At 39.2% G+C, this 25493-nt stretch overlaps 1 protein-coding gene across 1 annotated transcript in view; it reads right to left on the bottom strand.

The window, feature by feature from the left end:
* Window positions 1-19976, bottom strand: part of LOC118803209 (complement C3-like) — a 28838-nt gene extending 8862 nt beyond the window's left edge. Inside the window, exons 1-31 of the mRNA XM_036563739.1 lie at window positions 19841-19976; window positions 17916-18111; window positions 16889-17057; window positions 16649-16722; window positions 15123-15211; window positions 14921-15003; window positions 14754-14841; window positions 13961-14063; window positions 13692-13812; window positions 13485-13600; window positions 12836-12982; window positions 11177-11380; window positions 10723-10914; window positions 9501-9653; window positions 9264-9393; window positions 9028-9099; window positions 8678-8872; window positions 8375-8489; window positions 7967-8058; window positions 7407-7546; window positions 7091-7303; window positions 6739-6802; window positions 6503-6589; window positions 4816-5019; window positions 3013-3088; window positions 2719-2878; window positions 2500-2595; window positions 1780-1930; window positions 1511-1674; window positions 646-804; window positions 128-187 (exon numbers count right to left, since the gene is read on the bottom strand). Of these exons, the coding sequence (XP_036419632.1) occupies window positions 128-187; window positions 646-804; window positions 1511-1674; window positions 1780-1930; window positions 2500-2595; window positions 2719-2878; window positions 3013-3088; window positions 4816-5019; window positions 6503-6589; window positions 6739-6802; window positions 7091-7303; window positions 7407-7546; window positions 7967-8058; window positions 8375-8489; window positions 8678-8872; window positions 9028-9099; window positions 9264-9393; window positions 9501-9653; window positions 10723-10914; window positions 11177-11380; window positions 12836-12982; window positions 13485-13600; window positions 13692-13812; window positions 13961-14063; window positions 14754-14841; window positions 14921-15003; window positions 15123-15211; window positions 16649-16722; window positions 16889-17057; window positions 17916-18111; window positions 19841-19911 (3984 nt within the window). The 5' untranslated portion in view covers window positions 19912-19976. The remainder of the gene's footprint in view (window positions 1-127; window positions 188-645; window positions 805-1510; window positions 1675-1779; window positions 1931-2499; window positions 2596-2718; window positions 2879-3012; window positions 3089-4815; window positions 5020-6502; window positions 6590-6738; window positions 6803-7090; window positions 7304-7406; window positions 7547-7966; window positions 8059-8374; window positions 8490-8677; window positions 8873-9027; window positions 9100-9263; window positions 9394-9500; window positions 9654-10722; window positions 10915-11176; window positions 11381-12835; window positions 12983-13484; window positions 13601-13691; window positions 13813-13960; window positions 14064-14753; window positions 14842-14920; window positions 15004-15122; window positions 15212-16648; window positions 16723-16888; window positions 17058-17915; window positions 18112-19840) is intronic.
* Window positions 19977-25493: the final 5517 nt, after the last annotated feature.

Raw genomic sequence — 25493 nt, forward strand, 5'->3', positions numbered from 1 at the left:
AAGATTGCATGGCCATACGCCTAATTTAGTCTGCTTGTACGCAGTCAGTGTGGCTAAAACACTTGAACTGATAGGAGGGGTGTCCACATACTTTTGACCACATAGTGTAGCATGTGTGAATACTCACTTTGAGAGATCCCACACCGCTTCCCTTAGCAGTAACATTAAATTGCTGCTTGAGCTGAACCTGTAGATGCACAGACACAAAAGTACTTCATTCAGTCTTAATATTTTCATGATTACGACACATTTAAAAAAAAAAATCTTATGCATGCAGAACTCTAAACTCTAAATATTCTGATTCTTCCAAAAAGGCTTAAACTTTTATTAACATTCACACCGATTTTCAGCATTGGTCACAAATCAAATCAAAATTCAAACACAGCACAACTGAAGAGCACCGAAAAAAGTCATGGGTAGAATTTAGCTAATTTAATGATGCACATTGTTTCCATGTAAATAAACTATATCAAATCATCACAGCTTTTGTCATTTAGTTTATGCACTTTTGACAGTAACTGTGATGTAATCTGCTTTATTGCTGTGTAAAAGATGTACAGATATGGATCAAGTTAACAGTTAACAATAATGATCCAAGAAAATAAAAGAGAAAATGATCTGGACAGTTTAAGGAGCATGTTTAACCTTGTCTGAACGGCTGAGGTGTGATGAGTCCCTTTTGAAAATCCATCTGCTGGATTTGCTTCGTCCACTCACAGCCACCTCCACATCCAAGTCTGCATCCTGAAGCCTCTTCACTTGCTTGTAGTACTCAGCCACAGATTGGAAGACGATGATAGTTGACTGGGTGACAAATAATACGCAGAGATGAGATTAAATGTGATTCTTTTCTCAACCTCTGAAATTAAATAGAATTTAATCAATTTTGAAACTAAAGGAATTTAATGTACATTCTTTTTGTTTTTTTTTGTTTTTTTTTACAATGTTTTATTTTTAATATCTCTGCTGTCGGTACAAAATCTCTTATCTCCAAAATGGTAGCTTTACAGGAGATGGAAAAAAAGATACTTTACTTTTAATGTAAGTCAATGGAACCAGATTTTATCACATTTTAGGCTGCTTCTTTTGGCCCATTCAGCATGAAATTTACATACAATGCTTTCACTCCTGTTTTGAGTCCTGCGCATTAGTAAAGACTGTACTTTCCACTGTTAACTGCAAGGTCATTTTGCCACTTCTCTCAAGTCTGAGCGGCAGAGTTTCATGTCTTTTTTCTGGTTTTTGGATTTATTTCTTTTTTGAAGGTTTTTGACATTCGTTGCATCGCATTCTCTGAGAATATTCCTACTTGTCCTTTATTCTTGAACTGTTCATTGGCTTCCTATTAAATTCACCTGCACATGGGTCTCATCGCAAAATGACTCACTCATTACGGGTGCATCCCTAATTTGAATTCCTCTGAAAGTGCATCTGAAAGTGGTTTCACTTTCAATTTAAGACTAGCCACTACATGTGGTATCAGGGTATCATTTGCTTGAATAAGGCCTACCTGTGTGGTGCCGCTACTTCCATAAGGACTGGTCTGCCTGTTGAGCCAGTGCACAACTTTCCCTGCTTCGTCAAACTGCTTCACCTTTACCAGAGCCAGCAAGGCATAACCTGTGGCTTCCAGGGAGAAGTGGTGTCCTCTAGGGACTTGCCAAAAAGCACCATCTGTTCATGAGAAAAAATAAAGCTGTTGAGCACAAATTTATCCTAGAGTATTTCATTTTCACCTGCCTGAAACACTTCATTCATTTGAATGTGAGCTTCACTGACCTCCAGAGGAATGCTTCATCAGGAAATCTTTGTCAAATTTGCCAGCACTGGCCATGGCATAGGACGTCATAGCAACAGCGTAAGGATTGGTCAATGTGGGAATTCTATGTTCCAGATAATCAATGGCCTTCTTCATACTTTCTGGAAGACTCTAAGTGAATAAGAAAAAAGAAAGAGAGACAAAAATGTAGCATGCATGTGTATGTTTGTGTGTGTGTTTATATATAGTCACTGTTGTGGCAAAACCTTGTATTTTTTTAATGAAACATTTTTGTAAGTCATTTTACAGTATTTCAGATGAAAGAAAAGAAAAAAATTAGACCAAAAAAGGGTTAAGCCCAAACTGGCAAAACATTAAGCTTTTAATGGTTTTAACAATAAATCATTCAAACAAACAGATAAAGTAACTTAATATGGGAGAGTTTTCCTTTTGATTCTTTAAATTTTAAAGTTTTGTGTGTAAATTTTAGAGAAAAATTAGTCAGTATTTTTCCACCCAGCACTGATGGCAACGACATCGCTGAGCTAGTTTGTGTTTAATGTGAGACCAAATATTCTCTGGAGCGTTTAAATCTGGACTCTGACCAGGCCAAAACTATCAGTAAAAAGCATTTTATTTTCCCATTTTTTGCCCAGCAGTGTATATAAAACCTTAAATAAATATATGATTTTTGTGTATAGCATAAGCTGATCTGTTTTCGCACATCAGATTTGACTTACAGGGACTGACTTCGCACAAAGTTCACTTCCTTCTTGCATGGCAATCAGGACAAATGCTGTCAGAGATGCGTCTGCATCCTTTCCTCGTACATCTCCCTGGAATCACAGAAAAAAGCCTGCGCTACAACACTGGATTTACTGGATTTGAACTGTTTTGAGATGTGAGAGATCCAAGAAGAGTATGTGTTCAGCCAAAAGCAAAAGCTGATTTCAACTTACGACCATCTCCCCATGAGCCACAGGTGCATTTTCTTTAAACATGCCATCTGGCATCTGTGCGTTCAGAACCAGCCACTTAAGAGCGCTGCAGAGAACATTCTCCTGAATGGGAATGAGGCTGCTGGCCATGGCGAAGACTTTGGCCACATACGCCGTCAGCCTTCACCACAAAGATGAACAAACAGGAAATATGGACTATGAATTATGAATGAATTAGTGATGAGCATGGAGGAATATGGCAGAATTATTCAGAGAGAAGAGAAGCAGTGAGTCTCATGCTTATGTCTTTTTTACCATGTGCTGCTGGGTCTGTTTATCCAAGCGGCATAGGATCCGTCCTCTTTACGGTAAGTCAGCTCTCGTTCATAACCTAAGAGCACAGAGAGAGGCATCAGTCTCAGTGGGGTAAAAGAATTACGACTGCTCTTAATCAGCTTTTGGTGGATAACCATAAATTCTCATTTCTATATTATTTAGCTTCAAACCCTTAGTTTCAAACCTTTGCTGATGCCATTTTGTTACAATCTCAAACTTTACTCAAACTAAACTTCTCCTGAAGGTCCTCAATGTTTATATCTTTTCCCTTTGATCTAATGTATGTCCTGTAACCTTATATTTTCCATTTTTAATTTTATATTTACATTTAACGAACCTCCAAAAATGTTGGGACAGCACGTGAAATGCAAAAGCATTGATTTGTAAATCCACTTTGACCTGTTTTTAAATGAAAACAGGAAATATGTTTAATGTTTTACCTTATTAACTTTGTTTTTTCTAAATATAATTTGGTGCTTGCAACATATTCCAAAAAAGTTGGTTTAGGGGTTATTTAAGACTAGGAACATTGTGAACTGTTCAAAAAACACCTTAAATGGGTGATGCAATAATGCTTAAGGAGCATCCAGGAAATTCCTAGTCCTTTATGAGCAACGATGGATTGAGGCTCACCACTTTACCAAAAAATCCATCAGCAAATAATCCAATAATTGAAGAACAATGTAAAATTGCAAGGATGTTAGGTATTTTACATCTAACAGTGCATAATTTTGTCAAAAGATTCAGGTAATCCAGAAAAAAACTCTATGCATAAAGGGCAAGGCTAAAAACAACCGAATGCCCATGACCTATGCACAGTGGAAGCCATATGTCAACAACATCCAGAAATATAATCAACTTCTCGGGGCTCTGAGCTCATCTGCAATGGACTGATGCACAATGCAAACATGTATTGTGGTCTGACAAGTCAAGCTTATGGAAAAAATGGACATTGTCTCCTGAGAGCTAAAGAAGAACACGTCCATCCAGATTGTTACCAGCGTAAAGTTCAAAAGCCAGGGTCTGTCATGGTATTGGGGGGTTGTATTAGTAGGTAACTTGTACATCTGTGAAGGCACCATTAATGCTGATAGTTATATACATTTTGGAGCAACATATGTGCCTTTTAGACAACGTCTTTTTCAGGGATGTCCATGCTTATTTCAACATAACTACGCCAAGCCACATTCTGCATGAGATTCAAAAGCATGGTTGCATAATCAGAGAGTGCAGTGCTGGAAAAAAAGGTCTGCTTTCAAAACTTTGGTGTCTTTAGTCCCCAGATAATTTTTAGTGCGCTAAAAAGAAATGTTACACTACACATGCTGAACATGGTCTTGTTGCCACTTTTTTTTGGAATTATGCTGTTTTTCAAACTTATTAAACTTCAGAAAAACTTACTGTCATGATTCATATCATAGATCATAAAAATGTCTTCCAGTACCATGATACCGTATTTTTGCCATATCACCGACCCCTAGGTCAAAGGTATGGTCATCTTCAGTTATACACAGGAATCTGGTACTGACCAGCATAAAAAAGTGATAGCATTGTGCAAGCACCGACAGATATCATTAAAATACCATCACCTAATTAGCATATCCATAGCCTTTGATATCCTTTAAGCAAATTGAAGCAAAAAGTATGCTATATGCAGGTATAATATCTGCTGTTTCTAGTCATTTTTGGCTTAATCTGGCACTTAATTTGGGAAAATTCCCAAGAAAATGAATGTAAAGTATGCTTTGCAGTCAGTAAAGTGCTAGGGAAGAGTTTTCTCACCTGTCCGGATGTGTTTGACAGCTTCGGCACGACGCTGCATTCCAACTTTCTCCCACTGCTTGGTGGTGTCCAGGTAGTGTGTGGCGATAAGGGGCAGGGTCATGTGGATCATGACCTGCTCTCCACAGCCAGAAGGCTGCACAATTAGGCGCCCCATGAAATCACCACTGATGGCCTGCTCGATTGTCTGACTCACCTCCTGACCTGATGGAGAGCAAAGAAGAGCGTAAATGTAAGAACATAATATGTATTCTTCTTAGAAAATCTGTAGTATTGTGGACAGAAATCAATGTTGTCATTCCTGGAGTCTGTTGGAGCCAGTGCACCAGCTAAATAGTCATGGATCCTGCTCATGTAGCCAATGGGACAACCTCATTTTTAGCCTTCCATGTTCTGTTTAATTTCTCTTTCAATCCTTAGTATTTTGAGTTCTAGAACATCCTTATTTATAGTATTTCCCCATGATACCACTTCTTGAGATTGCTACATTTACATATATGGCATTTTTTTATCTGTCAGGATCAACATCCCACATGATCTTAGACCCCAGCTGTATAGGATCCCTGCTTCCTGATTGTGCCTCAGTGTCTGCGCTCTTGTTTTGATCAATCTATTGCTGAATTCTTGTTCTTGTGCTGCCACAATAAGTGCCCATCTGCTGTCCCTCACTCCTGTCCTTTCCAGACAGTAGTAGGACTTTTCAGTAGCCACGTTTACTTACAGTCTTAATCCGTCAGTAATCCGACTAATTGCTCAGTCGGAATAGAATACATCTATGTATACACCTCAGTTGGAATTTCTATCCGATTAAACGAGGTGGGTTATCCTGTGCACGAGCGTTCACGTCATAGTGAAAGTTTATAACGTTCAACATGGTGGACCAGAAAATGGTCTGTAGAGGAGATGAAGTTTATGCTCTGAGCTTTAAAAGACGGCGGTGGGACGGACGTCCAGCTTATGTGTCTCAGAACACGACGTCTTCCTCTCAGCCTTCTTTAATAAGGACATGTGAAGTATGGTTCCCTGACTCGGACTGGCAATCTTTGCATGTAAACATAGCCAGCGTTAGCAACATCTACAGTCTGTCTATGGATAGACTTATCCTGCACATCCTCTGCATCCAAATTGTTTACATTCCCTATCTGGTAAAGGAATTATCTAACGTTTTGTCTATGGGGATGTCCCATTATTCTTTATGTATATATTGCTCAGGTGGATTTGTAAGATGATGTCTTTCATGGATTTGGTGTACTCCTTGATGTCATTTATGTACAGGATACATAAATGAACCTGTATGCATAGCTACTCTAAGTCCTGATCTGCCTGAGAGGCTACAGCAGTGGAACAGCAGTGAGCATGGTGCATCTCCTTGGTATATACCACATTTGATGGTCACCTGGGCCTCTAATGGCCAATTTGATATTTTAATGAAGGCTTTTTCAGGGTCAATTAACCATGTAATTGAGTCCAGGCAACTTCTTCTACCAAATTTTTGATGGATCTATCAATCTAACTCTTTATCTATATATCTATTTATCTATCTATCAATCCATCCATCCATCCACTTTGAAGGTATCCCAACACAGAACTGAGTGATGTTGTGAATTAAGAAATATATTTTTATTGAGATGCAGTTTGTACGCATCTCTTTAAGAATATATACCTAGAATGGCTACATTTCTCTTACCAGACACAGTGATGTATGTATGTGCAGGAGTGTTTGGAATCTGCCCTTCTGGTATGTCACTCTTCACATGCACGATTTGCACGCCACCTTTTTACAGAGGACAAAGAGACAAGGATAGTAAGAGTTTATTCATTCATCTGAACACTGAAAATCATGCTGAGTGGATAATGTTGATGTAGCATGAATTAGAGATAATATGTAAAGGTCAGTGTAGTGAAAATGACCAAAATACCCACCAGGAATTTTAGAGGGGTTGAGCTCCACATTCTTCTCCTCAACTGAAGTTAACACACCTTCAGACTGAGAAAGAGAAAGATAGTGTAATGGATCTGTCCAATAATTTCAGAAGTTATATTTCATTATTGTCCCCTCAGATGGAAATAGTCTTAAACCCAAGCATCAAACTTGACTTTAGCTCCAGCTTAGTTTATCTGTAATTTTTACATTGGTGTATACTACTGATGTGAGAGTAATCCTGTACCACAGACTCACATATCATTATCTCAGCCTGCTGCCCATGGCTCATGCTAAATGACATTCTCTGAACCTCTCTGAGACGAGTGCTGACACTCTTCAGCTGACACTCACCACCACCTTCAGGGCCTTCCTTACTCCGTCGGTGAGTGTTGAGTCATATGCTGCAGCCTTCACCTCAATCCAGTGGTTGCCCAGCTCCATGGGAATAATAATGTATGAGATGGATCTGGAGGACTGTGCTTCAACATTAACTGTGGTACGATACTTGCCCTTCTTGCTGGCCGAACTGCAAACATGTTCCGTCTCTGTGAATTCCACGCGCACCTAGTGGGGACAGCAAATCATGTCGTCAACATCAGCAGAAAACCTATATTGGCTCATAATGGAAACTTAAATCAGTGAAATAAGAAAGGCTTAAGAAATGTACCCTATGTTTCTTATTAGAGAAGTTGTGCAGAATGGCCTTGATTTCTAATTGCTCATTGCGCACCGCTGAATAAGGCAACTTTAGGTCCAAAAAGAAATCCTTTTTAACAATCATTTCATAAGGATCAGCCACACAGATACCTGGAGAGAAAAAGATTGAGAGATAATTGTCATATTCTATAATCAATAGCCACTGCAAATGTCATTCATGCGGTGTTTGTCACAGCACACTAACCCTTTAAGGCAGGGGTGTCCAATCTTATCCACTAAGGGCCAGTGTGGGTGCAGGTTTTCCCTCAAAACAAGCTGGAGCACAACTGATTCCCCTTGTTTAATCAGTTGGTTTCAGTCTTCAAACTGCTGATCAGGTGATCTCCTGCTTTGTTGGAATGAAAACCTGCAGCCACACCGGCCCTTTGTGGATAAGCTTGGGCACTCCTGCTTCAAGGAGTCGTAAAACTTGAAAGTTAATATCTTATCACAGTTTATGTTGTTTAACTTGTTCAAAAGTTTTTTTTTTTAGAAAAACAGTGTAAGAACACTATGCCACTGGATACTGACCATGTGTCTTAGACAGACTGATGGCTAGGATCTGCCAGGCAGTAATGGAGTCTTTCAGATAGTTATTATCCATGCTGAGGGTTGTTGTAGCACTGGAAGGAAAAGAGAAAAGCACCAGTTAGTGTCCTAAATGGTTATTTGGGTAGAACAAATTCACAAGCATTAACCCCTAACACAAGTCACTTGTAGGAATATAGAGGTTTTCAGGTGATATCTCTGGTTCCCAAAGGGTGAGAAAAGTTGGCTGACATGGCCTTGGAAATGGGCCTGGGAAAATGGCTTGATTGGCCTTATTTAGCTGCAAAGTTTGAAGCTGATCCGACCCACTTTCGGAGAGTAACAAACGTTCAAGCTTGATAAGCCCTAATTGGGTGGAAATATCTGCATTTCCTATTGTCTTACACTTACCATTGGCCTCCTTGGCAGCCTGGCAGCACCTTGTCCTCCCAGAGCCAGCTCTCAGGGAACTGTGTACGTGAGGTAATTTCATCTGAGCTTACATAAAAATCATCATCTTCCTCACCTGTGTAAGCATGAACAAACACAAAAAAGGGTAAGGGAAATTAGTTTTTCAGCCTAATTCTATGATTGCCTCATTGATGAATAAATTGAAGCTGTTTGGTAAATACTGCTGTGAAATTAACATAAAAGAAAATACATTTTAAGCTTCTTTGAAGACCTCCCACAACTCAGAGCAAAGTTGGCTCTTACTTCGAGCCAGGTGCATTTCCTCCTCTCCCTCCTCCTGCTTGCGTGATTGCATCTCCTTGCAGCAGTGCAGGAAGGCTTGGACACATTCTGCACCGTCGGTGATGAACGTAGCTCTCCTCTCGCATGTGTAGCCCAGCCGATTCTTCCTCAGTCCATCTGCGCAACATTTCTTTTGTTCGCCACTGTATTTTCCAGCTAGATCAAAAACAGTAAAGAGGTCAGTGCTGGGATGGGCAGGACAAACCTGTGTATAAAGTGCCATTATAGATGTTTGTAGAAGATCTACAACACAGATGTATTTCATGAAACCTGACAATATTTAGATTGTAGATTCATGTCCAGATTCTTACTCAGTGTGTGGGTGATCTGTAGAACAGTCGCAGCTCTCCGTTTTCTCTTTGGTGAAGAGGAACAGTCAGTTGCTAGACAGAAAAAAATGCCATTATTTTCAATGGTGTTTCAATATGAATTTGATCATTGTTACCATTTTAACAAACTAATGAAGAACAATTTCCAATTATGTTTTACATTCTACATTGCACATTTATCACATTACTGGTTGGAAAAAGCAAAATATCTACTGTACTTGTTCTAGAGCTGGTGCCTCCCGCTTTGTCTGACTCAAACAGCAGACCAGCATCATAGAAAACCCCCATACTGTCTTTACCACTGCCAGCTGTACAGCCAGTGTCATGCTTCTCAATGATGTCCCAGATCTATTGTTGGAAAAAATAAACAACTATTTAGATAACCAGAGTAAAAAACATGCCATAAAACTACAGATTATCAATGATAATTATCAGTTCTGCTGGTAACCAAATACCTTGTCCTGTGTGAGTCTGTTTTTGTTGAGGACAAAGATACCCTTGTCCACAGCTACAAGGCCAACCTTGGCACCAGGATCTCCAGTAATTTTGAGACCAAACCGCTCCCCAGGTTCATATGATCTCTTGGGTTCTTTTACCTCCACTTTCAGCTAGGTTTACAAGATAAAAAAGAAACAGGTTGATATACCAAGGTCTTCAATCTTAAAGTGAAAGATTCCTACTAAAATACAACGTTCAGGGTTCTGAGGAATACTATGGAAGACTACTATGGTAATACTGTGAAGACATTTAGGTTGAGTCCTTATATGAAATGCTCTAGAGAAAGATTCTATTTCAGTTGGGTAAGTTACTGACAGGCATGACTATAAACTCTTGCAATCACAAGCACATCATTAAGAAAAGATACAAAAAGGATTTCCATCTTCCCATCACCACCACCATACATTAACACAACGGTGTACACTCCTCAATCCACAGTTCCACAGTTTAACAGCTGCTGAATGCTAATCCTTAAAAATGTGTTTTAAGCTTGGTTTAAGTCACAGATGGGGCATGCCTAAAGTCACTTGGGAGACCATTCCAAAGTCCTGGTGTTGCAACAGCAAAAGCATGATCCCCTTTCTGTTTCTGTTTAAAACGAGACCGTGGAACAGTTAAAAGCATCAATGCCATTTTATATTGGATTCTGTAATGCACTGGGAGTTAGTGTAAGTATGCTAAAACTGGAGTAATGTGCTCTCTTTTCTTCGTACCAGATAACATTCTGATATCAGGGCCTGTTGTGTCCAGAGATGTGATGTAAATCATTTTTCTGCTATTTGGACTCCAGATTTCTCCAAATTTTCTTTCTTTAAACAAACTTTGAAACATCACTAAACTACACTAAAAATCTAACAAATGGCGAGCCAGCCAGGAGCAGCGTAGTTATTCATTTTCTGGATCAGGAGGTCAAGATAAACCCCTGCTGAGTGAGCCAAGCTCTGAAAAACATCCAGCATGATCAATAGCTCTGTTAATATTTTTTAACAATGTGTTGTAAAACTAACTTCTAAACTATGGCATTTATTGCTCTACCTTTGCAATGCATTTTTTTTCCTGATTAAAAAATTTGAGCAGATGTGTATTATTTGCTAAAGCTTATCATAATGTCTGATCCTATCAGTACAACTTGGTACCGGCCAGTCTGAGATTTGTGTGAGAACACAGCAGGTGACGTACCGTTCCCATACATGTGTCCTTTACATCAACCCAGAGAGAGTCAGCCACAACCTCAGAAACTCCCACATGGTAATACGCCACCACACGGAATGAAGGAAGCATGTCTTTGGTGACCGGGACAGACAGAGTGACTAGAGACTGTCCTTGCCTCTTAAACCTCTTTGCTTGGACAATCTGTCCTTTACTAAGGATCTGAGAGAAGAAGAAGCACAAAAGAAGATGTTTAATTCATAGGTTTAAAATAAATTGGAAAATTTTTAGATGTGTCTGGAATGTTGAATGGAACTGTAGATGATTCTAACAGGACTCTTTGTTTATAAAAAAGTGTAGTTATTTAACACAAAGGATTATTTATATGATTACTGTTTTTACCCTAAAAATATCCTAAAATCTAATTTCTTAATCATTTTATGTGTGTACTATGTATGTGTTTGTGTTCTGGAAGAGTACCAACCAGGTAAGTGAAATCTTGATTTTGGACACCAGGACTCTTGTCGAAGTTCAGATTAATTTTCATATTATCACCAACTTTCAGTTCTTCAGCGTCAATGCCAATGTGAAGGTAATTGCTGGAGCCTCCTTTAGTAGCGTAGGCTTCGGCAGTCATTTGTTTTTCATCCTGTCTCTTGTCTAAAATGGCTGGGTCACTGGTTTTCGCCTGTGAGACACCACAAACATTACCGTTAAAAGTTGCGATGAATCAGAAGTTTTAAATATTTAAATAGTAATGAAAGTTTTTAAAAAAATGATAGAATATCGGTATTTTTCATAAGCCATTTAGCTTCTTTCTCATTCTTATATTATGAACTGTGAACTGTCTGAACTCTGTACTCCACCAAAGGGCACCTTCAGTGTCTGCATCTTATGTTTTAGTCCAAAGAAGGACAAGTACTGCAGCGGTCAGAGGTAAACAAACGGAATTGGGTGGAAATCCAACACTTTGTGGTGATTTCTATGCTCTACCAGCTAAACCTGCCAATTAACTGATGAGTTGAATCATGTATATTTCAGCAGAAAGATCACAAAACTATGCAGGAGTCCCTCAGGGACAAGAGTTTCCTAACCCTGATCTATAGGCTACCACACAAGGGCAGATAATAAAACATTGCTTAAAATTTCAAGCTCATTTTATACTCTACTCACATATATTTCTGGAATAAACATAATTTAATGCATATATCACATTTGGTATCAGTTAACTCCTCACAAAAAACTCCTGCTTTCCAGCTTAAAGGTATCAGGTGAGGTTACAACAACTTAGTAACATATAATTGCTTGAATTGAGTCATGTGCATTCCTGCTTGTTTGGAATGAAAACCTGTGGAAACGCCGGCCCTCTGCTGTCTTTCTGTGTGTAAGTTTCAAGACTCTGTAATAGATTTAGAGTGGCAGGTTTTTATGGACACTGCATCATGTTTGCCTGGTGCATCTGGAAGGCAGTAGCCTGTAATCCTATGAGAAACTTTTAAGGGCAAGAAAAAGAGTATTTTTGAAATATTAGGCAAAAAATAGCTTACAAATTTGATTATCAGATTTGACTGAAATGCCCATTCCTAGGTAAAAGTTAAATAATTTCCATATATTTCCATATAATTGTACTACAACTGTCTAAACTACAACAAAATGCAAATATCACATACCAGGTGAAGACAAAATCATGCAGGTTTCCTCCCTTTTGTTTGCATCATAATTTAGAGCCCCATTAATCAACCATTCTTAAGAAAAAAAATATTCTTAAAACCCACTTACACCGTTTTTATGAAGACTCTGACATTGAAAAATGTTTTCTTATTTGGGATTTGTTCCTAGGTAAGAACAGAATCTACACACTCAAGAGCCCAAACGTGTGAACAGTTCTGCGGTTTAAGAACACAACATGAATCTAACGTAGACTTTTTCTTATGACACCTCAATAACACATTTAAGAACAAACTTAGGAGGACATTGGTGAAAGAGGCCCATTGATTGGTTGGTGTCTGTAGGAGTTTTCACATATGATCAAACATTCTTACTGAGGCTTCCACTTTGTTATTTTAACATTTTTGGTGATGGCATTAAAATGCAAATTGATAAGCAGTTAGTTTTTGCCAAACCCAAATAATACAAGACTCACAGTAATTTGTAGACTCTTGGCTCCTGCCTGGGTGTTGACTGTGATCTTTGCCATGCCACTGGCCTTGGTTCGGCCCTGTCCGCCTCCAGGGTTGACGATAACATCCAGTTTCTCAGCAGGTGTCCCATCTGGATTTGTCACGTAAACCTACTCAAATCACAAATCCTGATCAAATTTGTGTTGCAAATGAAGGAAATTTTTTATAAGATCATAAGCAAGCACATGCAGGGGCCAGTCCCCAGTAAAACACTGGTGATTTGTGGACATGTTTCTCAATTTTAGCACATGGGAACTATGCTTTTTCGAGTGCAACTGGCTCATCAGATGCTTGCCTGTTGCTTTTGGTTAATAGGGCATGGGCTGTTTGAAAGACTATGAGGACAGATTGTCACTAATTGCAATTTTACTAAAAGTGCAAAAAAATATACAAATATACGTATCTGGTAGATTCTGTAATTATACATCTATACAGAAGACCTATAGGTGTTTCTGATTAAGTGACCAAGGTGTGGAAGTAAAGGTAGTTGTTTCTAATAAAGTCGCCAGTGAGTGGAAGCCCAAGGTAGGTGTTTCTAATAAAGCAGCCATTGAGTGGAAGCACAGCGTAGGTGTTTCTAATGAAGTGGACAGTCAGTACATATCTTCATACCGTGACATCAAAGGGCATTCCAGGTTTGAAGAATTTAGGTGTTCTTTTGAAGTGGATGGTATAAGGTGATGTCACAATCGGAATGCCCCTCCTCTGAGCTTCCACCATTTCACTACCTGAAGCACAAACATTTATATTTGAGCATAATGAGTGAATGACAGTGGACATGCACACATACACTCACAAGCTCAGATGATTGACTCTTACCAGTTTCTGTTAAAACACTGACTGAAATATACAAAGTGCTTCCAACCAGCTGTTTGATGTCTGGAAAAGTTTTCTGGATCATCTCTTTAGTCAGTGTTGCACTTCCTGCTCCGTCCCTGATCTACAGAAAAAAATACAGTATGTTAAAGAAAATGACATAAGAAAAAAAAAAAACATTCAACAAGTTGAGGAAAGGAAAGCACTCAAATTTATTAAACGTACATTTGTGATATATCTTCTCACGGTGTTAAAAACTCTGTAAAGCTCACCGTTACTCTTCTTAAAGAGGCTGGCAGGCTGGTCTTGCCGTCACCTTGCATCACACCAAACACCACGAACGCGGTTCCTTCCACTTTGTTCCCAAACAGATACCTTCACATAGTTCACACTGGTTACATCACTGATTACATCTCAATGGGATTCAAGTCAGAACTTTGACTCAGCCACTCCAAAACCTTAATTTTGTTTCTTTTGAGCCATTCAGAGGTGAACTTGCTTGTGTGCTTCAGATCATTGTTCTGCTGCATAACCTAACTGCTTGAGGTTTAGGTCACAAACTGACAGGGGGACATTTTCCTTCAGGATTTTCTGATGGAGAAACTCCTGAAGGACAATATGGTTCCTGGGAAAGTTCACCACTGTTCCAAGTTTTCTCCATTTGTTCATTTGAATTTGGTTAACTGGCTGATTTAGTAGCTAAAGGGGCAATTACTTTTTTCACACAGGGCCAGGCACAACTGAACAGCATTTTTCCTTCAATAAATAAATCATCGTTTGAAAAACAGCATGTTGGGTTTAGTTGGGTTATCTTTGTCTAATATTAAAAGTAGTTTGATCATCTGAAACATCCAAGTGTGACAAATATGCATAAATAGAAGAAATTGGGTTGGGGGCTAAAACTTTTTCACAGCACTGTATGTGGTCTCCTGGTCATGGATAGTCATTATCTATTCCACTATTCTGTAGTTAAATGCTTGACATGCCCCCCAATCTTCCATATTTCAGAAAGGTTACAAAATATACTTCTGTGAAAGGTTATAGTTGAAGTCATATTCCTCTTACTTGGCAGTGATGTCCACTTGAAGGCGATCATCATCAACGTAGAAGAAAGACTTTGAAGGTTTTAAGATGATCTCAAAGGTTGGCAGCACTGCAAAGCAAGACATAAGTCAGTATGTGTGTGGAAACACAGCAGGTATGTTTTTGTTGTCTGAATATATGAATCTCACCGTATTCTTTCACTTCAAACTCAGCAGTGAAGTTCTTCTGAGGGATGTTCTTGAAGGAAGCTGCTACAGTCCATATTCCAGGGCTTGGGAGAACAACACACAGCATTTCAAGTCCAAAAATGCTAAAAATGTTGTTTGAGGTCCCCCAAACACGATATCTATAATGATATACTGTCAAAAAGAATGACTGCAGTGGACTAACCTGGCAAGTTCAGGAATATCGTACTTTCCAGTCAGAGTCCCTTGTTTAGGGAAGATCGTGTCCCTATGAATTGTGATTCCTTGAGGATTCTAGAAAAATAAAGTTAGAATTTTTATTTATGATACATGACATAAGCAAATGCTCAACAACCCAAACATACTGACATCCATTTAAACTACATATATAAAGTGACCCATTAACCCCTAAATACCCCGTCCCAGTGCTCACTGGACAGAAGGCAGGAAACACCCTGAACAGGTTGCCAGTCCATCACAGGGCAGACAGATAGACATATACATTCACACCTAGGGGCAATTTAGCATCTCCAATTGGCCTGACTGCATGTCTTTGGACTGTGGGAGGAAACCCAGGGAGAATATGCAAACTCCATACAAAAAGGACCCTGGTCGCCTGGCTGTGGAATCAAACCCTTTCTCAGAGGAATGAGAAATCAGTTTTCTAGACTTCTCCGAGGCTTAGAAACAACTTTGCCCAAATGAACCAAACTATCAGGGTAAACACCTCTCGGTCCAGAAAAAATAAAAGTGGGGGAAACGCCTTAAATGTACAACATCGATCCTCATTTTTACTACATTATGCTAAGGAAACAACCCCTTGTCACTTAAATCTGCTTCTATACTCAAATACCCTCATGCACATCAAAGGTACAGTTTATTCTCAACCACCCCCCCCCCATACTTCAAATGCAGTCAATCAATCAAGACATGTTTGGTGTCTAAAGTTTGCATCATTAATTTTGCATGTGAGCTATGTAGCTAACAAGTAATGGAAGTTTATAGCTCACCAGTTGTCACTGTACTGAACCATGTGGACTTGCTTATCGCTGTTGTCGGAAGAAAATCTCACATCTCCATTTTTAACGTTTTTCAGTTTTTCACATAATTTGAAAAATACCTGTTACCCTTTACATTGTATGGAAATTTCATGATGAATAAGCTAAAAGAACTGACCCAAAATGACCTAGAAAAATGTCTGGTTCTATTGACTTACATTAAAGTAGGTTTTTTCCTTCTCCTGTAAAGTTACCATTTAGGTTTTCTTCCGACAACAGCGATATGCAGTTTTAACACTGTATGACACACTGCTATATTGAGGCAAGTGAGCTAAGTGTATGATTTAGGCATGCAAATGGTGCTAAATGATGTAGGTAAGTGTTCCATTACTTGTTGGCTACATTAGACTCGTACCTAAAAAAAAAAGTAAACAAGTAACATCTTTTGGTTGATTGACTGCTTTTTGGGTTAAATGGCAATTTTGTAAACTTGAGTAACTTAAGCAATTCCTTTAAATACTTTAGAAAATGAAACAAAAATATACCCCAACCACCCATTAGTATTATGTTATGTATTGGTATAGAACCTTTGCATTAGGTGAAGGTTCTTTACACTCAGTTCTTTAGGAAATTAAAAGTGGTTCCTCGATTTTCATCAAGAAACCCTTTTTGCACATCTTTTTTTTGCTCCTTCTCTTTTTAAAGAGTGTAGAGTTCATATTTGAGTACTTACTATGACCTCAATAGAGATTCCACTCTGGTCAAGCGGCTGCAGATCAGGACTCATTGAAAAGATTCTGAATTGAACTGAAGAAGGATGGAATAGGTCAAGATTTAAACACACATACAGGCCAGTTTTGTTTAAAAAGGTAGAAAGGTCCATTGTACACGCATGTTCAGTATTGGGGCAGCTTTGAACCGTAGTAAAGGGAGCACAATTCAACATTTCATTGGTGAGTTCAGAGTGTTGTACCTGTACTGCTGGGTGTGTAGATGCTCTTGTCTGTCTGGATGAATATGTAGCCTGACTGGAAGGAGACCATAACCACCTTCTCCAGCACAGTGGAGGGAAAGTGGGCCTGCAGGTACACGTACTGCCTCTCTAAGGGGTCATCGCTGAAGACCTCCCTGTTTTCAGCAATCTGAGCCCCAGAAAAGTAACATTATTATTTTTGAATTCAGTTGATTTTAAGAATAGTTTGTAATAAATCAAATGTGCACATTTTTTTCCTTATGCCAAACGTCAACGTTTGATTTTTTTGCTAGAGCAATAGGCAAATATAGCTAGCAAGTAATAAAAGCTTAAATAAGCCAACATCAGATTAGCTTCATGCAAACTGCAGGCCTAAATCATCACACAGTTGCCTCAAACCGTGTTGAGTTGTTAGGTAAACTCTAATAGACTCACTTTCGTGGTTTCTGACAATGTATGACACACTGTTATCTAGTTATTAAGGCTATTGTGTGATGATTTAGGCATGCAGTTAGCATGATGCTAGCGTGATGCTTTAGACCATGCGTATAGATGACAGCGTGTCCTAGAGAGGCAGAAACCACATAAACAAGTCTGTTAGAAACTACTGGACAACACACGGTTTGAGACAAGCTTGTGATAATTCAGGCATGCAGTTAGCATGATGCTATTTGGTGGCATATAAACTTCCTTTACTAGTTAGCTACATTAGCATTGTTGGTCCAGTGCTAAACTAAAGACAAACTAAAGACTAAAGGGTCTTAAATAACAATCCACACAACACCATCCGACATGTGTTAAGTCAAAGTCAGTAATAGTAAATGTTATTGACTTTATATTGATTATAATGTTTTTTTCTAGAATTACAGAACTATGGATAATGTAAATTCATGAAAGTTCACCATTTGTAGGGAGGAGTGGATAGAACAGGGTTCAGTTTCAGATCTGTTGATTCCCAAATTGTAAAATGTCTGGAGGCTAAAAATCAATACCATACATTTTTGGCCTGCAGTCAAACAACACTGACCTTTATTTCTACAAGTGCCTGGTAGTTGTTTGCAGCACTGAGGGCCACCGATTTAGATTCCAGCTCTATGGTTTTCTGTGGATGATTCTTCACGACGATCCTCACTGGGAGATCTCCTCCAGCGTAATCCTGAGCCTCCACGAACACTTTCTCTGAGCTGCCCACCCTCAGCAAGTTCGGGGCGGACAGGACATTGCTGGCAAACATAAATGTGATTTTGTAATTGCACATTAAGCATATTTGTTCTTGTCTGTACATTGACAGTAATTTTCACACTTTTTCAGGGTCCCTACAAAATGTGTCTTCTAACAATTTACAGATGCATACAAACTTTAAGAACCAATGGAATAAGATGTTTTTATTTGATTATTCTCTGCTGTCTATATTCTCACGATTGAGGGTCTGTTTACTTTTTTGTCTGCATAAATTTATGTAAAATCTAAAAAAAGCATAATTTGTATCTATTTTTCACAGCCAACAACCTCATATTTAACAATAATCAGGTTCAGTGAGGTTACAAAGAACTTATGTGCACCAGTGCAAAAAATAAATGAATAAATAAATGATTGTCCCCTTTAAACAAGTCGATAAAAAAGTGTATGCTGATCCACCTACTAGCATCAAACATTACCTAAATGTTCTGCACCCCCAGTAGTTACATGACAACCCATTTATGGGGAGCTTGGCCACTTTTGATTTCTCCCACTACACAAAAAATATCATGGCATGACACTAGGGGGCACCCACAAGCTCGATGACTGGAGCAAAACAAAAACTAAACATGTTTCCAGCCATTTGTGTGAGAAAATAGAAGGATGTGGCGCCCTCTAGTGTCTAGCAAATCTAAATGAAACTCAGAGAAGTTGGACAGTTGGTCGATCACCAATAGCAAAACAACTCTCCTCTTAAAAGCGCAATTACCCGCCAAATTCCAGGGACTCCAGCCACCTCTTTAAAACTGTGCATGACTGCTGTTTGGTTGGCTTTACTACTACTTAGTGAATGCTATTGGTTGGCATTACTGCTACTGAGCATTGACTGGTTAGCATTACTGCTAATGAGAGCTGATTGGTTAGCATTACTGCTACTGAGTGCTGATTGGTTAGCATTATTGCTACTGAGGGCTGATTGGTTGGCATTACTGCTACTGAGCACTCATTGGTTGGCATTACTGAAACTGAGCGCTCATTGGTTGGCATTACTGCAACTGTGTGCTGATTGGTTGGCATTACAGATACTGAGTGCTGATTCGTTAGCATTACTGCTACTAAATGCTCATTGGTTGGCAGTACCGCTACTGAGCGCTCATTGGTTGGCATTACTGCTGAGTGCTGATTGGTTAACATTACTGCTACTGAGTGCTGATTGGTTGGCAACTGAGTGCTGATTGGTTGGCATGGCAATGGCTGATTTAAGAGGTCTGTGCTCACAGACGTCATGAACTTAGGTAAGTCACAGTTAGGAAGCCCTAAAACTGTTCAACTGAGTTCAAAAGGGCTCTAAAAGTTGACGAAATGTTGAAATATTTCCTACTATTCTGTGTTGAGACAACAAGCGCTTTTCTATGTAAAACTCATTAAGCATTTACAACCTACAATTTTGCCCAACAGCTCCACAGGAACCCATTTATTTTGAACTCGCTCAAGAGTGCCCTCTAGTGTCTAACACACCCAAAAGACATTGAGTTCAAGTTCTCCTCAACACAAACTCTATGGTTACACCACTGATTAAGTATTGCTAATCTATATTGTCCTATTCAGTGCTACGTACAAGGCATAAACTTATCCCAGATCAGCATTTTAACTCAGAGAACTTTGATAAGTATGCGCCGTTTTTGACTTTAACTCAAGAACATACAGTATTATGATTCAAAACAGCCCATTCGAATCAAAATAACCATAATACCATTCGTTTTTGATACTCACAGTGGGTCACATAGTGTGAGCAGTGGTGAAGATAGAAGAGCAGCAGTGATCCACAGCAGGTCCACCTGCATCCTGCCAGCCTGTGTCTGTATAAGTGTATGTTACGGAGCAGAACTACAGCTTTTATACACCCCAATCTCACACACCCCTCTCTTCCAAAGGGTCCACCTACAGGACAGCCCCCCCACCCGCACCTCTTCCCATCAGCGTGGTTATGTAACATTGGAGAGGGGGGATGGGGGAATGTGGTACAAAGTCTCAGTGAAATTTCACCAGCAAGGAATACACAACCTTTAGAGATAAGAACACTCCGGAGATATACTCCTTATTTCTCCAGTCCAAAACAATGTTTTCCAGTAACTTATCCATGCATACCAGTCACAGAGTTGCACCAAGGCATCCTCAGAATTTACCAGGGTCCAGTCTGGTTGCAACACCTTAATGGATGGTGCTGTCGAAGTGACTTTAGACTGTAAAATAACAGCCACTGTTACGAAGGTAGAATTTCCAGGGGGGATGAGAGGGTCACAGCCCTTCCAGTGATTATAACTCTGCCATATCATATAACCTCCCTAATAATTACTGGGAAACAGGAGCTTAAACATTCTCTGGCTTGGCACTAAAGTTGTCCTTTTGAGAATATCAGGCTAAACAGCTGCCTTTTGAGGCGTTTAGCACAGATTTTTGACGTCACTGAATGAAAAAGATGTTTAATGTGAAGCAAAGTTTGGGGTGCGGTAGCTTAAAAGACTCTATAGACCTCGCATGTCAAACTGGGGACCTTCCGGGCCAAAGTGCTGCAGAGATTAACATTTACCCTCATCTAACGCTCTGAATTCAGTTCATGAAGGCCTTGCTAATTAGCTGAATCAGGTGTGTTTAATAAGGCAGTGTGCTGAAGTCTGCAGTGGTTTGGACCGCGAGGACTGAAGCCTGACACACATAGACTTTTGACTATTAGTACATATCACTGAAGTAATGCCTCAAGCTAACACTAACGCTAGTTAGCAGTACCCTAGCATTATCTGTCATTATGGTAGCTAGTTAGAACGAGTAGCTAGCCTAATATTTACAGTAGTAATCTGTTTTTTCTCAACTCTCCCATTCGTAGCATTGCAAGGCCAGAATATGTAATGTTAGTTCCCGTGACATCATAATATAGGCTGGTAATAGAGAGCTAAAAAAGGTGAATTTCCCTGTTTCCAAAAGCTGTTTAGAAGCTTCTACCATTTCTCTCCCATGGCTGTGTTCCCCTAGACCCTAAAGTTCTCCAATGTTCAACTCAAAGTCGTTCGCAAAAGTTTGAGCACCCCTGGTCAAATGACATGATGTGTTGATCATCAGTTTACACGTCCTCTACAGAGGACATGCTTCTATTAATATTACTGTTTATTTGCTGAATTTAACATACTTCCAAAACGATAACAAACAGCACATTGTATGTTATGTGTTATGTTCAATGTGTTAAACTTGAAAAATAAATAGAAACTGGGCTCTAAATTATTATTATTATTATTATTAATTTGTTGACAACTGATAAATTTAGATAAAATAACCTTGACTAATAACATTTGTAGTATGATTTATCTTATTTCTTCCTTTATGAGCTTTATTAGGAGCATTTGTTTAGGTTATTTACCTGGATTTGAGGACTGGAGATGGTTTACAAGAACTTTTCTAAGCCTTGCCAGTATTTCCAAGCACATAGTCTCTGGCTCTTTCTGTGATAGTAGAGTCTGTATGTATGATAATAGTGACTGTAAGGCCCTTCTGTACAGGTTAGAGCAAATTCTGTCTGGGTACATGAAGGGTTAATCGCTTCCCGTAAATGAGGGGACCTACAGGCATCTGCTGTGTAAATTCAACCTTTGATAAGTTGGAAAGCCCACTAGAAGTCCACTATTGATCACACATGGGTCAGTGAGGCAAAACTGTATTTTTTGTAAACTCTGAATTCATGTAAGATCCGATGTGCGAATATTTACCAGTTTCTCATATTTAAGCATATTTGAATGCAGCTGAAAACTTCCATCAGTAAAAATCATTATTTATTGTTTGTTCATAAGTGACAGTGAATATTCTACTTACTCACTGGTTAGTTTGCCAATAGGTTGCAAATCACTGTGAATGTTGAATTAGTAGCAAAATGTTGATTGTTCTTGCCAAAAAAAGGTTCTTAAAGGGTTCTTTAGTACCAACAACGGTCCTCTATAGAACCATGAACACTCAAAGAACTATTTGTATGACTAAAGAGATCTTTGCATATCATCTCAAGCTTTTTGTTGCTATATAGAACCATTTTCAAAAAGATTCTACTGTATATAGAACCATCTACAGCACATTCTCCTTTTCATGATGGTTCTATATAGAACCAATTTTTTTTTTACTGAAGAATGTTTGAGGAACCAGTTTTTTAAGGGTGATGCTTTAAGGGTTCTTTGCATGCTGAAATGGCTCTTCAGACTGAGGGAGAATGGGCCAGATATGATTCTATATAGCATCAAAAAGGGTTCTTCTATTGTTACAAGCTTAACATGGTGACAGTAGCAGAACCCTTTTTGGTGCTATATAGAACCATATTCAACACAATACATTATACATCAGTCTGAAGAACCATTTCACCATGCAACAAACCCTTTAAGCATTACACTTAGAAAAGATGGTTTGTCAAGGGTTCTTTAGTAAAGAAAATGGTTCTCTATAGAACCATGAACACTCAAAGAACCCTTTGCATGATTAAAGTGTTCTTTATATCCATCAGTCTGAAGAACAATTTCACCAAGCAAAGAACCCTTCAAGCATGCAAATTGTTCTTTGAGTGTTCATGGTTCTATATAGAACAATTGTCTTTACTAAAGAACACTTGAAGGACCAAGTGTGATGATTATAGGGTTCCTTGCGTGGTGAAATGGTTCTTCAAATTGATGGTGAATGTGTCAGATAAGATTCTATATAGCATCAAATAGGGTTCTTCTGTTGTTACAAGCCTGACATGGTGACAGTAGCAGAACCATTTTTGGTGCTATATAGAACCATATTCAACACAATACATTTTCCATCAATCTGAAGAACCATTTCACCATGCAACAAACCCTTTAAACATCACACTTAAAAAAGAAGTGTTCTTTAGTAAAGAAAATGGTTCTATATAGAACCATGAACACTCAAAAAGACCCCTTTGCATGATTACAGGGTTCTTTATATCCGTCAATCTGAAGAACTATTTCACCAAGCAAAAAAAACCCTTTAAGCATGCAAATGGTTCTTTGAGTGTTCATGGTTCTATATTACTAAAGAACTCTTGAAGAACCATCTTTTTTAAGAGTGGATGCTGGTAGAGAGAGACAGAATTAGAGAGCACAGAAGTCTTAAGGCCTTTACAGACGGATTGTTGGTTACTAACTGAGGATGTCTTGCATACCAAACATACTATTCACTCTGTTTGGTTTCTGCAAACTTTCACAGGCAACATGAACTCATTTGACCAGTCACTGGAACATCTCTGGCAATCTCTGACGTTGGCATGAAGATGGATCAATCGTGTAGAACGTTTTGCACAGTTTGAACATTATGTTTGGTCCTAGCATCACCAAAAGTAGCTCAAGCTGATTCATTCACTTTGGAGTGAGCGCAGATCATTTTTCAGCTCCTGAAAGGTCTCCACACTCCTTTCGCTTTCTCCTAAATGGAGAGCTGCCAGCCCGATGTTTGCCCTTTCCGTGAGGAGTGAACAACACAGCAAAATTCCCCTCCCCAAAAATCAGTCATGCCTAGTTTGGATGTAAAAACATTGTGTCTGATTTATTTTGCGTGTTTATTTGCACCACGGCCTTTTGGTTGCAGAATCCTAGGTTATTGATTATGATAGGTAGTATTGGCTCTGGGGTGTCGATAAAAACCTGTGGAGACAAGGTCTACTAATCTTAATACAGTCAAGCTGTTGGCACTTATAGACAATAACACCCTTTAGAGCCACCAACATGAGGCCCGTGGGCCGAGTCAGGTCCGTAGCACGATCCTCTCCAGCCCATGAAATTGTTTTCATTTTCTATTAATATTAGCCCATTTCACAGTGTCCTGCACTACAATCCCCAACATGCACTGCAACGTGAAGTGCACTCCAACACCCCTCCCCCCAACAGCAATCTATGGGTTACACCTTAATCCTACCGCACCAGTCACATCACCAGACACACTAGATTGAGTGTCTACTGTGAAGCAGAGATGTATGGCTGCTGTGCCTTTTGGTTGGTGTTTCAATAGAACAGCACTACCTGCAGCAGAATCATGACCTCTCCTGTGTCTCCTTCTATGCTGGTGCCACAACATACGGTGTGAAAAAGTGTTTGCCCCTTCCCAATTTCTTCTATTTTTGCATATTTGTCACACTTGAGTGTTCGAGATCATTAAACTATGTTTAATATTAGACAAATATAATCCAAATAAACATAACTTGCTGTTTTTAAATGATGATTTCATATACTGAAGATAAAAATGCTGTTCTGTCCTATCAGGCCCTATGTGGAAAAAGTATTTGCCCCCTTAGCTAGTAAATCAACCAGTTAACCAAGTTCAATTGACTGTTGGGTTTAGTTTCATGAGCCACACCCAGGCATGATTACTGCAAGACCTGTTGAATCGAAACATCACTTAAATAGAACCTGTCTGGCAATGTGAAGCAGCTAGAAGGTCTCAAAAAGCAGCACATGATACAAAGTCATTAAAATCTACCAGTCTGGAAAGGGTTACAAAGCCATTGCTGAGGTTCTGGGACTGCAGTGAACCACATTGAGAGCCGTTATCCACAAATGAGGAAAACTTGGAACAGTGGTGAACCTTCCCAGGAGTGGCCGACCTACCAAAATTTCACCAACAGCACATTGACGACTCACCCAGGAGGTCACAAAAGAACCCAGATGAACACTTAAAGAACTGCAGGCCTCACTTGCCTCAGTTAAGGTCAGTGTACTCGATTCCACAGTAAGAAAGACACTAGGCAAAAATGGCATCCATGGGAGAGTTGTAAGGTGGAAACCACTGCTGACCAAAAAGAACACAAAGGCTCATTTTGCGTTTGCCAAAAAAAAAACATCTAGATGACCCCGAAGACTTTTGGGACAATATTCTCTGGACTGATGAGTCAAATGTGGGACTTTTTGGAAGCAATGGGTTCCATTACAACTGGCGTAAAGTTAACACCGCATTCCACCATAAGAACATCATACCAACAGTGTGATGGTCTGGGGCCGCTTTGCTTCTTCAGGACCTGGACGACTTCATAATTGATGGAACCATGAATTCTGCTTTCTATCAGGATTGGGGGACAACTACCTTTTCACACAGGTGATAGAGGTTTTGAATTAATCTTTATCTTCAATGAATTGAATGCTCATTTAGAAGCTGCTCTTTGTGTTTACTCATGGTGTCTTTATCTTATATTTAAATTAGTTCTGAAATATTTAAATGTGACGAAATAGCAAAAACAGAAGAAATTGTGTGGGGGTGAATACTTTTTCACAGCACTGTACATATTGCATAATGCATAGTTGTGTATTCTAAACATCCTCAGAGAGAGAGAACAGAAAGAGAGAGAGAGAGAGAGAGAGAGAGAGAGAGAGAGAGAGAGAGAGTTTTCACTAGACAGAAACTTCCG

The sequence above is a fragment of the Colossoma macropomum genome, unplaced genomic scaffold, assembly GCF_904425465.1.
Source record: "Colossoma macropomum unplaced genomic scaffold, Colossoma_macropomum, whole genome shotgun sequence".
In the NCBI taxonomy this organism is placed as follows: Eukaryota; Metazoa; Chordata; class Actinopteri; order Characiformes; family Serrasalmidae; genus Colossoma; species Colossoma macropomum.